This window comes from Dreissena polymorpha, chromosome 9 (genome assembly GCF_020536995.1).
Source record: "Dreissena polymorpha isolate Duluth1 chromosome 9, UMN_Dpol_1.0, whole genome shotgun sequence".
NCBI classification, from domain to species: domain Eukaryota; kingdom Metazoa; phylum Mollusca; class Bivalvia; order Myida; family Dreissenidae; genus Dreissena; species Dreissena polymorpha.
The window spans coordinates 101812955-101826345 of NC_068363.1; the positions used below are offsets into that span (position 1 = coordinate 101812955).

Consider the following 13391-nt stretch of genomic DNA (forward strand, 5'->3'; position numbering starts at 1 on the left):
TTAATGTGTACGTTTCCAAAACATATTTTTGTCGATGTATTCCTTTGTTTTGTTGTTAAATTTATTTTAAACACAATAATCACAAGAATCACATTAAATATAAGTATATTTCTATAATGTTAACTATCATAAATACATTGGACTGACAATTCAAAAGACTTGATACGTCGTTGCTTATAAAATGAGTGTGCACAGTGTTCATCCCTAACAGTTCTGAACACGATTACCATTATGTTTGAAATGTAAATCATGTATGCGCCGAAACGCAAGAGACCTGTATTTTGACATTGAAACTGAAAAGTTAAGCATTGCAAGCCTTGGGATAAGTAATATGAATGGTTCCGAGCAACGACCTTATTCCGATTAAATTTCCGAATAAAAGGCATTCATAGTAAAAACACAACCATTTTGACACGTTTATACTGTCTTTTAAACGGACCCGTAGAAAATAATGTAATAAATTTCTTACACCAATGCGTCTTGTCGTTTAATTTGTGTATCAATAATACAAGGAAAGACATAGGCAATAAATCAAAGATTTTAAGTGAAATTCCCGTTCCTTCCATATGATTGAAAGCACTGCTTCTTGTCCCCGCATTATTATTTCTTGAAGATCTCTTTAAACATGATCGTGCTTGACTTGAGCCCTGGGAACCCGTCGTAAATCATTGACGTCGTTTTACTGATTCCGGGCTGATACAAACCATTAAGGTTAATATTCATGTAACAATCATTATACCACCATCCACCTTTGTACAATTCAGCACAATTGCCATCCGCGAACTTGTCGGAGTCATGATCATACGTACTGAAGGCACTTCCAACGGGTGTACGTGAGGAGGTTGTAAAGAATGTATCACTGGAGGGTTCAACTGGAAAATAAACAAATATTTGATAAATTTATCGTTTTAGATAACATGTTTATACTCAGGTGAGGCTTAAAGTTATTCAACAGAGAGCATTAAATAATTTATTTTTGCATAACATGAAATCATTAAATTTTTAAATGGAGTAGCAAATATATTTCTGAACCGTTATAAACAAACAATTGAACGAACATATGAATGTTAAAAAAATTTACATATAAACAAGCAAGCAACAGAAACATGCAAACAAACATAGTTCGAGCGAGAAAATAATAACTAAGAAAAAAAGGTAGCAAAAGCCAATGAACACGTATAGACAAGCGAATAATTACCACCATGCGACTTTAATTGTGCCCCAAGATTTAGTGTATAGCGAGGTCCGGGTTGTAGTCTGAAATTGCCATATACATCATAAGCCTTTCTTCCGTCGTTGCGTGTTATGTTTACGCGAAGTTGAAAATAACCGTTCGATGTTATCTCGTAGATGTATTTAAGTCCTGTGAAATCCAACAATGTTTATTTAAACACCGGTTGCATAAATATCCACAACATTGTTTAAAGTGCAATTGCATGATTATGCGAGCTTTTCTCTTTGGGATCCCGACGACAAATAATATGGAACAGATGTACAAGTTAAGATAAAAAGCGCCATCATTCTTTCAAAGTGCTCGTCGTCGAAACCCACTGCATGTATTCCTTTATATCCCGTGGAAGAATCGACTGTGACAATATTATTTCTTCTCATGTTATTGCGACACGTATTTACAAATCAAATAACACCAACGTTTGAATGACTTCATTTCGAATTATAAAGTAATGAAATGATATAGAAACGACAAAGTCTAACACACTCAAAGATAAAATAGTTTTAACATCGCGTCAGGTAATTAAACACCTGATTAATAATCAACGAGAACGAAGTTTTCCTAACAAGTTCCTCTCACGGTCAATGAAGAGCCACAGTGTATTTGAGAAAGAATGGGTTCTAACGATAGAGCATACTAAATGTTTCTACAGTGGTTTCTAAGTACGCGGATCTTCGCCGTTTAACATATGTAGTCAGTAAAACATGTTGCTCCTCCATTTAACAAGTTTTGGATGGATGGTTTAAAAAAAAAACATATATCGAACAGAGATCTTTCATTGGTTTCAAAAGTAGCACAAGGGTAAAAATATATAATGTTGTATCATCGTGGGTCCAACAAATCGGTATACAGGAATCGTTGACGATCCTTTAAATGTTCTTTGTAAATTCGGGAACAAGAAAATGTTATTGTGCATTAAACAAATCTTTTTGTGATAGGTATTTGCATGTAAAATTAAACAAATCTGATTAAAATTTGACGTTAATACGGGACCCCGGGTGGGTGAAACCCGAAACATATTTTCTCCCATGCGTATGTTTCATGTCTTATGTGCGCCTGAACATGTCCTTATAAGTGCGATTCTTCACGTGTGAACGTACACTTCTACACGTGACCACATGAAGTTGTATGCGTGCTCATGTAGGATTCGTAACAGACGCATGTTCAGTTTTTAGGTTGTGTACGTACAAGTTTTAACGGGCGCACGTGAAACTCTTTATTGACAAGGCTTGCATATGCGCACAATGAGTTTTGTATGTGCATATACGTAAACCCGAAAGGGTCAATTGGCGGCCTAAATAGCATTTAATTAACGCATTAATCCGCTTATTGTTATTTCAATTGTATTATATATACTGAACAATTAATTCAAATGATTTAAATAAAATCAAAAACATTCTTTTTGTAACAAAATGCCCTAAGAATAAAAAATACTTAGAAGTTCCCACGCCTATCAAGACATTCCCGCAAGTAACTTGATCGATCCCATGACAAACTATGTCATTAAAACGAGGTAGTTAGACACGGATAGCATCTGTGCAAACAATTCTTTTCTGATGTTACAATCATTATATAATATTTATGTGCGTTCTTTGTATACAAGTGTTGTATATACGTAAAACATTTACCTAGCCAATGTTCACCAACAACATCGCCGAAACCATATTCATAATTCCTAAAGTTTCTGTGAAAATCAACACTTCCGTCGAAACGTCTTTGAAATATCTGGAACAAATCATCGTTAAAACATTTTAACATAATTATCTATGTTAAACTGTAAACTGGAAACTTGGATTCATGAAATACGAAATAAATATTCAGTAGATACAAGTAATATGTTTATTTTATGACATTTTACTTCAAAAAGGGTGTATTCCGTCCAACCTCCTCTATACATATATTTGTCAACGTACACATTTAGCCAGGTATGAGTGAGTGGATTGGTGATATTTTATGTATTAGTAAACTGCCGTCCATTCGCCCCAACCTGTCTACATGCCTCGGTGCACCCGTATATTTGTGTGAATTGATAGTGTGGGGACATTGCATTTATAATGTGACTGGTACTTTCGTTAATTCTCCTCCATAAATCACCATTTCACAGTTCACCTGTTCCTTCTTGTGAATAAGTGGATTTGTGACATTGCATTTATAAGTAAACAGATACGTCCTCCCATCTTACTCCGACCGTCTCCATGTCACGGTGCATCTGAATCATGTAAACAGTGAGTGGACAGGTTACAATGTATTCATAGTCACACTTATAAGTTGCAGGTCGGTCCCATGACTCAGTCTGAATGTCAAAGTACACGTGAACCTTGTTGTGAGTGAATAGGTGTGTGATACTGTATTTATAATCAAATTCATTCTATCGTCCATCATCTTCCAACCGTCTCTATTTCATAATGCACCTTAACCTTCATGTAAGTTAATGGAATTTGCATATTGTATTCATATTTAAACCCATACAACCGTTCATTATACTGCTGCAGTTTTCAGGTGACAGTATAGTGTATATTGGTGTTAATGAGTGTTGCGTCGATATTGTATTTATAATGCAGCTTATGCTATTGTGCATTCTCCTCCATCCGTCTCTGATCCGCATAACACGTATATCCTGTTTAGAATGAGTTGAGAGAGGATATTGTATTTATAATAAAACTGATAATACCGTCCATCCTCCTCCGTCCGTCCCCATGTCACAATACACCTGTACTTTGGCGTGAGTGAGTGGAGTGGTAAGGGTGTAAACACCACTAGGCAGAGCAACACTACTGCTTAGTAGCTGTGAGCAATCTTTCACTGAGCAAAGAGCAACATGATAAATCAAAACATCAGATTTTTTATATTTTGTAAGCATTTCAGTACTTTTCGAATTCGTTTGTATTACAAAGAGAAAAACATAGGAATTGATTATTTCGATCATATTTTCAAATTGTAATAGCGATATTTGTCTTATGTCGTACATTACTCTTACACAATATTTATCAAATAAGTTGTTGTGATATGCGAATTATACCTGGTTATGATGAATAAAAAGAAAGACATGTACAACATTACATCGACATGACGCCGTGTAACAATCATGTGTTTGTATCGTCGCGCCATGGCAATCTTTGCCGCCGTGTAACGGTGCTGGATTGTCGCACGCTCGAGTCCGTGTCTGGTTACAGTGAGATGTACATAGGGACCATGTAGTCCATGAACCCCAGTGTCCGTCAACTAAAACAATAACTTATATCAAAAGATTTTCGATGTTTATCTGAAAGCTGTTTGGTTTAATCATCGGACTGCATATCATAGCACATTAAGCGCATCAACAAAATATTTTACATTTTAAAATTAATTATTCTCAAGCGTCATGACCATTGAATATTTCAATACATGTACTTGTATTTTGTATTTGAGTTGGAGTGGGCGTATTGTTAATCAATTTTAACTACCAATTTACGTGTTGATCTCAACTTCTTTAAGCTTTAAGGCATAGTTTCCAAATAGTTTTGAATATAATAACATTTGTCATTGTAAAAACAGTGTATTTGCGTAGCATGGGCAGAACATTAGAAACAGAAGCTCATATGAACAAATCATGTGGTGTACAATACACCTTTTTCGTATAGTTGGCGAGTATGATGTCGATGGTGTACAGGCCTGTTAATTGGTAGGAAAAAGTAATTATTTGAAGTTCAAACAAATGTCCTGCTCTTGCAAACAATAGTACACATTCGAATACAGTTAATGAAAATACATAGATTTCATAAACCGAGATTGTACATTCATTTTACGAATGTTGTTCGCGTGAATTTAAAACAAAAACATAAACATGATATAAATAAATGATGACACAAGGATTCGAATTAAGACTTTGTCCGAGATGTATCATCAACACTTTAGATTATTCATTGTGTATATTTGCCATTTATCATTAAAGGAGGAAAATACACAATATTTCTCTCCTGATTATGTATCTGGACTTTCTTAGATTTGCCTATTTGCAAAGACACACACTATGCATATTCAAACTTACCTTCAGCATGTTTATTGAGTCAAGGATGCATACAACAACAAAAATGTCATCAAAATTATCATTTTAAAATGCATTATGCTAAGAATATGGTATATGCCGTATATATCTTTATGTAATTATTATTTCTAGCATAGCCCGCGCTAGTGCTTTATTTTGTCAGCATCTCAGGGGCCTATTTTTCGTTTCTATTTAAAAAATGAGCTACATACCAATTGATATAATTGATCAACTTGTAAAATTGTTGTAGAAAAATAAACCGAACATGTATCTGATGTCGTGCATAGCTTTATACAAAATATTTTCAGATTAAGTTTTGTTACATGCGATTGATACATTGTCATGATTAATACAAACTAAATTAAACATGTAAAACTTTACCTCGGCATGGAGACGTGTAACAATCTCGTGTGTCCGTCGTTGGACCATGGCAATCCTTGCCGCCGTGTAGCGGTGCTGGATTGGCGCATGCTCGAGTCCGTGTCTGATTACAGTGAGGTGTACAAAAAGACCATGTAGTCCATGAACTCCAGTGTCCGTCAACTAAAATAATGACTTCGATTGAACAGTATTTGTTGCTTGTCTATAAGCTGTATGACTGAATCATCTAACTGCATATTCTAGGACATAAAGCGCGTGAAGAACATGAATTGCATGTGAGCATCCAGTATTGTTAATCTTCATGACAATTGTATGTGTCAACAAAATTATAGAGTTTGAGTGAGCGCATTGTTAATCAATTTTCAAAGAATATCATAATTTTTCCCATTAGTAAAAATAATTAGTAGATAGTAGTAATAGTAGTAGTAGTAGTGGTAGTAGTAGTAGTAGTAGTAGTAATAGTAGTAGTAGTAGTAGTAGTAGTAGTAGTAGTAGTAGTAGTAGTAATAGTAGTAGTAGTAGTAGTAGTAGTAGTAGTAGTAGTAGTAGTAGTAGTAGTAGTAGCAGTAGTAGTAGAAGTAGTAGTAGTAGTAGTAGTAGTAGTAGTAGTAGTAGTAGTAGTAGTTGTTGTAGTAGTAGTAGTAGTAGTATTAGTAGTAGTAGTAGTAGTAGTAGTAGTAGAAGTAGTAGTAGTAGTAACAGCAGCAACAACAACAACAGCAGCATTAGTAATAGTAGTTATAGTAGTACTAATAGTAGTATGTTATGTTATATCAGAGCATTGCCTGCTTTGACCAGCTATATATATGCGTACAGAATATTTACACATGTTACGCAAAATTTGATTGGCTGACTAACTCGGGATCTCGAGATAGCGAAAATTCTCTCCTCTTTTGTTTAATGCACTCTGCCTTTTTTTTTACTGCACCGCTCTTTTTTAATTGTACGCCGCTTTTATTTAGTTTTGCACTCCTCTTTTTTCTTTCTCGCGCTCACGACATAGCTAACTCGTGGCCACGAGATAGAAAAAAGAGGACAGCAATTTAAAAAAAGAGAAGTGAATATCACCTCTATGCCACCGTACCCTCCTGATTTTGCAACTGAACATTCTTAGTTTTGCCAATTTGCAATACCACGCTCAATTACGCATATTTTAACGACACTTAAACATGTTCATTGCGTCAAGGGTGCATACTACAACACAAATGTAATCAAACTAATTATGTTCCAATGCTTTATGATAAGGGTATGGTATATGCCATACATATTTTTATGTCATTATTACGCGGCTTGGTGCTCGCTAGCGCTTAATTTTGTCAGCATTTCAGTATGCAGCTTGTTTGTTTCCATTAAAAAGAGAGCTACTTAGCAATTTATCAAGTTGATCATCTTGTTTAATTGTTGTAGAAAAACAAAACCGAACATTTATCTGATGTCGTGCATAGCTTTATACAAAATATTTTCAGATAAAATTTTGTTACATGCGATTGATACATTGTCATGAATAATACAAACTAAATTAAACATGTAAAACTTTACCTCGGCATGGAGACGTGTAACAATCTCGTGTGTCCGTCGTTGGACCATGGCAATCCTTGCCGCCGTGTAGCGGTGCTGGATTGGCGCATGCTCGAGTCCGTGTCTGATTACAGTGAGATGTACAAAAAGACCATGTAGTCCATGAACTCCAGTGTCCGTCAACTAAAATAATGACTTCGATTGAACAGTATTTGTTGCTTGTCTATAAGCTGTATGACTGAATCATCTAACTGCATATTCTAGGACATAAAGCGCATGAAGAACATGAATTGCATGTGAGCATCCAGTATTGTTGATCTTCATGACAATTGTATGTGTAAACAAAATTATAGAGTTTGAGTGAGCGCATTGTTAATCAATTTTCAAAGAATATCATAATTTTTCCCGTTAGTTAAAATAATTAGTAGAAAGTAGTAATAGTAGTAGTAGTAGTGGTAGTAGTAGTAGTAGTAGTAGTAGTAGTAGTAGTAGTAGTAGTAGTAGTAGTAGTAGTAGTAGTAGTAGTAGTAGTAGTAATAGTAGTAGTAGTAGTAGTAGTAGTAGTAGTAGTAGTAGTAGTAGTAGTAGTAGTAGTAGTAGTAGTAGTAGTAGTAGCAGTAGTAGTAGTAGAAGTAGTAGTAGTAGTAAAAGTAGTAGAAGTAGTAGTAGTAGTAGTAGTAGTAGTAGTAGTAGTAGTAGTAGTAGTAGTAGTAGTAGTAGTAGTAGTAGTAGTAGTAGTAGTAGAAGTAGTAGTAGTAGTAACAGCAGCAACAACAACAACAGCAGCATTAGTAATAGTAGTTATAGTAGTACTAATAGTAGTATGTTATGTTATATCAGAGCATTGCCTGCTTTGACCAGCTATATATATGCGTACAGAATATTTACACATGTTACGCAAAATTTGATTGGCTGACTAACTCGGGATCTCGAGATAGCGAAAATTCTCTCCTCTTTTGTTTAATGCACTCTGCCTTTTTTTTACTGCACCGCTCTTTTTTAATTGTACGCCGCTTTTATTTAGTTTTGCACTTCTCTTTTTTCTTTCTCGTGCTCACGACAAAGCTAACTCGTGGCCACGAGATAGAAAAAAGAGGACAGCAATTTAAAAAAAGAGAAGTGAATGTCACCTCTATGCCACCGTACCCTCCTGATTTTGCAACTGAACATTCTTAGTTTTACCAATTTGCAATACCACGCTCAATTACGCATATTTTAACGACACTTAAACATGTTCATTGCGTCAAGGGTGCATACTACAACACAAATGTAATCAAACTAATTATGTTCCAATGCTTTATGATAAGGGTATGGTATATGCCATACATATTTTTATGTCATTATTACGCGGCTTGGTGCTCGCTAGCGCTTAATTTTGTCAGCATTTCAGTATGCAGCTTGTTTGTTTCCATTAAAAAGAGAGCTACTTAGCAATTTATCAAGTTGATCATCTTGTTTAATTGTTGTAGAAAAACAAAACCGAACATTTATCTGATGTCGTGCATAGCTTTATACAAAATATTTTCAGATCAAATTTTGTTACATGCGATTGATACATTGTCATGAATAATACAAACTAAATTAAACATGTAAAACTTTACCTCGGCATGGAGACGTGTAACAATCTCGTGTGTCCGTCGTTGGACCATGGCAATCTTTGCCGCCGTGTAGCGGTGCTGGATTGTCGCATACCCGAGTCCGTGTCTGGTGACAGTCGGATGTACAAAGGGACCATACAGACCATGAACACCAATGTCCGTCAACTAAAACAATTAAAACATACAACAAAAAATGGTATCAAGCTTATTATTTAAATTGCATAATGCTTCTTTAATTGTATATGCCTTATTTATCTACATGACATTTTCAAAAATAAATGATTAAAGCAGCAATATTTAAACGATTCATTTAGGATTGTTGATACTTACTGACATTTAAATTATTTAAAAACTTTATACAATAGTTTCGAACAAAATATGACCATTTTTTTACTTAGCTCATTGCATATCATACCTATTTTTTACTGTATAAACTTTGTAGTTTTAGGGACGTTTTTTTATTATATTATAATTGCCAAACTGAATTATGTAAACAAGGACCAATGAATAAGATAATCAGTTTAATTACAATTCCATCGCTTATAATCAATTCGTTTATTGATATTTGGATTGCTAAACAGCTAAATGGTAATGACTGCCCTATATGGCTGAATTTAGTTTACTTTGTACAATGAGGAAATCACGTGACCCCACGGAGCTACTTTTGACCATATACTTGCAGTCAATATTCGAATAGTTTGGTAAAAGACCACGATATCATATTCCATAAAAATCACAAATCTCTGGGTGTAATTGGTATTGTGTTAATTGGAGTATGAATGCATATGCCTTACGGCATTATTCGCCCTAGCGCTTTATGATTCATTTGCCAGTTTGAACTTTGCGTTCAAAAGTTTATCTTAAATAAAGTTCAATTCGTATGTCACATCATATGTCAGATTATTTACCATAATTTAATATTTGGTGTTGGTTGAAGTTGCATTGTATTGAGTTTAAGATATAAAAAACAAGCACATACGTTTTCAAGGTAGAACATAGAAATACCGCCCTTTTTCCAAATTGTAAGAAAAATAACGCAGGCTTCGCTTTTAAGAATAGTTCCCTTAATATATGCGTTTATCAGTATGCGGTAGCAAAATAATTCAAACATGAACATTAGACATACCATAGTGTGTGTTTTTTCTAAGAATTAACGTTGTGGTAACAAAAACGACAACTGAAATTAAAGCAAATTAATATCCGTGGCATCAAGGACTTGAAAAAAACGGAAAAGCCAGCATGCGTCACTCTTTACGTTGTCACTGATTTATCAGTACAATTTTTTCATGTTTGGTGTAAGTGGTTACTGTTAAAAAAAACACCTGTGAGTTAAAGGAGTGTCCCAAATCAAGTATTACATGTACGCATAATATTAAGCATAATAAAAGACGGCTGCAAACGAAACTACTAACGTTGATTGCAGTTATTGCCATGCCAGCCCTGTTCACATTGACAAAAGAAGTCAGTTGATCCCGAGGAACAGCTGCCATGCAAACACGGACTACCAGAGCATAGGTTTAGATTTGAAATTATTATCAACTGAATAAATAGATAAATGACTAGTTGAACATATGTTCCTGAAATCGATACCTTCGTGTATTGTAATGCATGAAATTGCTTGGTAAAATCATTTTACATTTGTCAAACCAGTTATACGGTAATTGTTGTTATGTTTGCTGTTTAACTTATGCCGAGTATAGAATGAACATAGATACAATGATCATTACTTAACCGCATCCATCCTCTGCTTAAATAGACATGTAAATATTTATACTTGTATAATCCAGCATAACTGCATGTGAAGATTAATTATTTAAAAAAGTAACGTTCCGCTTGAATTTGTATCATGGCTTAAATAGCAGTAATTTAATGCAACAATATAATGATAAATATAAGTATGTACCGGGGGGTTGTGGTAGTGTATGCGTTGTTGTCGAAGCAGTAGAGGTAATTACTGAAAAAAAACGTAGAGTTTAATTAATTCTAATGAAAAACCAATCACGGTCCTATATCCATAGATAGAGTACACTACTTCCAAAAATGTTCTATTTAGATTGCTGTGAATTAGTTCGGGTTGGTTTTTGCACTTCAAGGCGTGATGACAGAGTATACAAAAACTATCTATAAAAGCAATTTCTAAGTTCCAATTCACTTGTCCCGTGGACATTAAAGTATAATAGAGCCATTTGAACTCACTTCCTGTCTTCTTTTGAAATTGTAAAATAAATAGTTTAATGCGATTGAAAAGCTTCATGTATATGCTAATCTAGATTTGAATTGCGGTTGTGTGTGATTGCTAGTCTCGTAATACAGCAAAATGGCATTCATATAAATATATCGTCATATTAGTAGCAGAATACTCACTCGTTTCACAATGGACTCCCTCGAAGCCAATCGGGCACATACAGAAGAATGTGAGAGAGTTTCCGCTGCTTATGAAGCACGATCCATGTACACAGGGGCTTGGGAAACACGGATTGGCAGGGGTTGTAGGTGCTGAAACATGTGTTAATGTTCATGAAATTCTACAGCAAATAATCCGTTTTATTTCTATACAAAGAAACACAGTGGAACTTAAATATGTTTAGTGCAAATCATTAATTTTAGTATTATCTTAAATACAAATACAATAAAGCAAACTTAGACCAATACTACGAAGAAACATTTCCCACAAACTTAATTTTATGATCGTATCAGTGCTTTGTGAGCACATATATCAAAGTTTATTAAACCTGCGGTCGTTGATGTAGTGGTGGAAGGTAATGTTGTTGAAGTTGAAGCTGCAACAAACAACACACAAACATAAACATCATTGTGTTATTATGTAATTTTGAACTTGTTAATGTGACTTTGTGTTAAACATCCGATAATATAATGAAAGGTAAAATAAATTAATTTACATTAAGCGTATGATAATCAATAAATATTTTGTGTTAGTATCTTGGTCGGGCATCAGTAAAACGAAAATATATAACAACTTCTCACAAGCAAAATATTTAGCCAATTTTATTTGGATTTTGACCTAGGCTATGTAGCTTTTTAATTTAATTTCAATTCCGCACATTTTTAATTCATTGTAATATCTAACTTCACAAATGGTTCTATGTCCGACTATAACTGCTGCCTGCAAATGGGACATGTAAGTTATAACTGAAACAAAAATCATAGAGCTAAGTAGATCTTTGTAGATCTTAAGGAAAACTAATCCTTTCACTATCTCTATGGAATAAGAGATATAACTTTAAAACCATGTTCTTTTTAAATTTATGTTAATCAGTCCGGGTTGATTCATGCAATTCAAGACATTATGACAGAGCATATATTTCGTCTGGGTACTTTTCTCTACAAAATCACTTCCGTTTCCATTCAAGCTGCTGTTTTTGTAAATGTGTCACATTGTTTTATATGTATAGTCATATATATATTGGCCACACAATTTATTTCACTGTTGTCTCATGATATTTTCTGTACAAGAATTTAAAATGGAGTGAGTTCATTGAAAATAAAGACATTATCTTAAAATATACAAAACTAATGTCTAGCCCAGTAATATATTTAATATCGTTATTTCAAATATGACAGTATTCGTGATCTCATTAAAAATTATGCAAATATCGTTTATGTAATTTGCTAGAAATCGTTAGTTTGTTTTTGCTGTTACTTTAGACATTTCTAATTGCTCTTTATAATTCACTTGTATTTTGATATAAATGGGTTGATGATGTTAATGTTAAGGTTTCTTATATAACGATACGCGATGTTATTTTAATCCGCTTAGTGTAAATCATTAATTGTATTATAATCGTATAGCAAACATTATAAAGAAAACTTAGAATAACACGACTTAGAAACATTACCCACAAACTAACAGATTTGTTATTTCCTGTACGACTGTTATAAAGCTTTGTGAATAAATATATAATAGTTAGCTTAACCTGAAGTCACTGAAATAGTAGTTGAAGTTGATGTTGTTGAAGTTGTCGCTTTAACAAACAACACACACACATTTATATTATTGTGTTCTTGTGACAGCATGTTCCATTTAATGTGAATATCGGGGAAAATCCGTTTCTATCATGAAAGATATAAAACAATACATATATATTTATACCTTGTTTATTTTACAAATCTTTTGTTGCAGGATCGTGTATTGCATCATTAAAACACAAACATATAACAAGAACGCTCTCAATATAAATAAAAATGACTAATTTAATATGTATTATGACCTAGAATAATTAGTACAGGTATGCAGCGGTGGAATTCAATATCCGATTCACAGATTTTCTAATTCAAGGTCATGCCAACCTACAAAAAGGGTTAATTTCCACCAATAACTGTTGCATACACATGCAATTAACCTTTGTTATAAGAATTTTGAAACCTTGTTACATGAAAATTATTTATTCATTTTCGACAAAACATTCATCTTTAAGATAATAACAAGAATTATAAGTCACTGTGTATGATGAACGGAAAGTTGTATTTATTCACATGATTACATAACTGTTTTATTTAGCCTACATAAGCGCTCTATAAATAGCAATTTCTAAGTTTCCAATTCACTAGTCTGATTGACATCAAAATATACTTATGCCTTTTGAACTCACTTCCTGTCGTTGTTCGATATTGTACAATA

General features: G+C 33.8%; 1 protein-coding gene across 3 annotated transcripts; it reads right to left on the reverse strand.

Moving 5' to 3' along the window:
* Positions 1-472: 472 nt before the first annotated feature.
* On the reverse strand, positions 473-11532 carry LOC127844375 (fibroleukin-like). Of its 3 annotated transcripts, XM_052374515.1 has the most exons (10): positions 11485-11532; positions 11117-11248; positions 10656-10706; positions 8756-8917; positions 7176-7337; positions 5637-5798; positions 4292-4453; positions 2860-2956; positions 1199-1363; positions 473-872 (listed from the first exon to the last, which is right to left on the reverse strand). In XM_052374515.1, exons 4-10 carry the CDS (start codon positions 8801-8803, stop codon positions 601-603), a joined length of 1068 nt encoding a protein of 355 aa, XP_052230475.1. In that variant the 5' UTR covers positions 8804-8917; positions 10656-10706; positions 11117-11248; positions 11485-11532; the 3' UTR covers positions 473-600. The 3 variants fall into 3 exon arrangements, with proteins under 3 accessions (XP_052230475.1, XP_052230477.1, XP_052230476.1); XM_052374517.1 differs by lacking the exon at positions 7176-7337; XM_052374516.1 differs by lacking the exon at positions 5637-5798.
* Between the last annotated feature and the right edge of the window lie 1859 nt (positions 11533-13391).

Excerpts from the sequence above, each read along its gene's own strand:
- LOC127844375 (XM_052374515.1), bottom strand. The coding sequence starts at position 8,803 with ATGGTCCAACGACGGACACACGAGATTGTTACACGTCTCCATGCCGAG. Across the intron at positions 7,338-8,755 it reads TTACACGTCTCCATGCCGAG|TTGACGGACACTGGAGTTCA; the intron begins GTAAAGTTTTAC and ends TCATTATTTTAG. Across the intron at positions 5,799-7,175 it reads TTACACGTCTCCATGCCGAG|TTGACGGACACTGGAGTTCA; the intron begins GTAAAGTTTTAC and ends TCATTATTTTAG.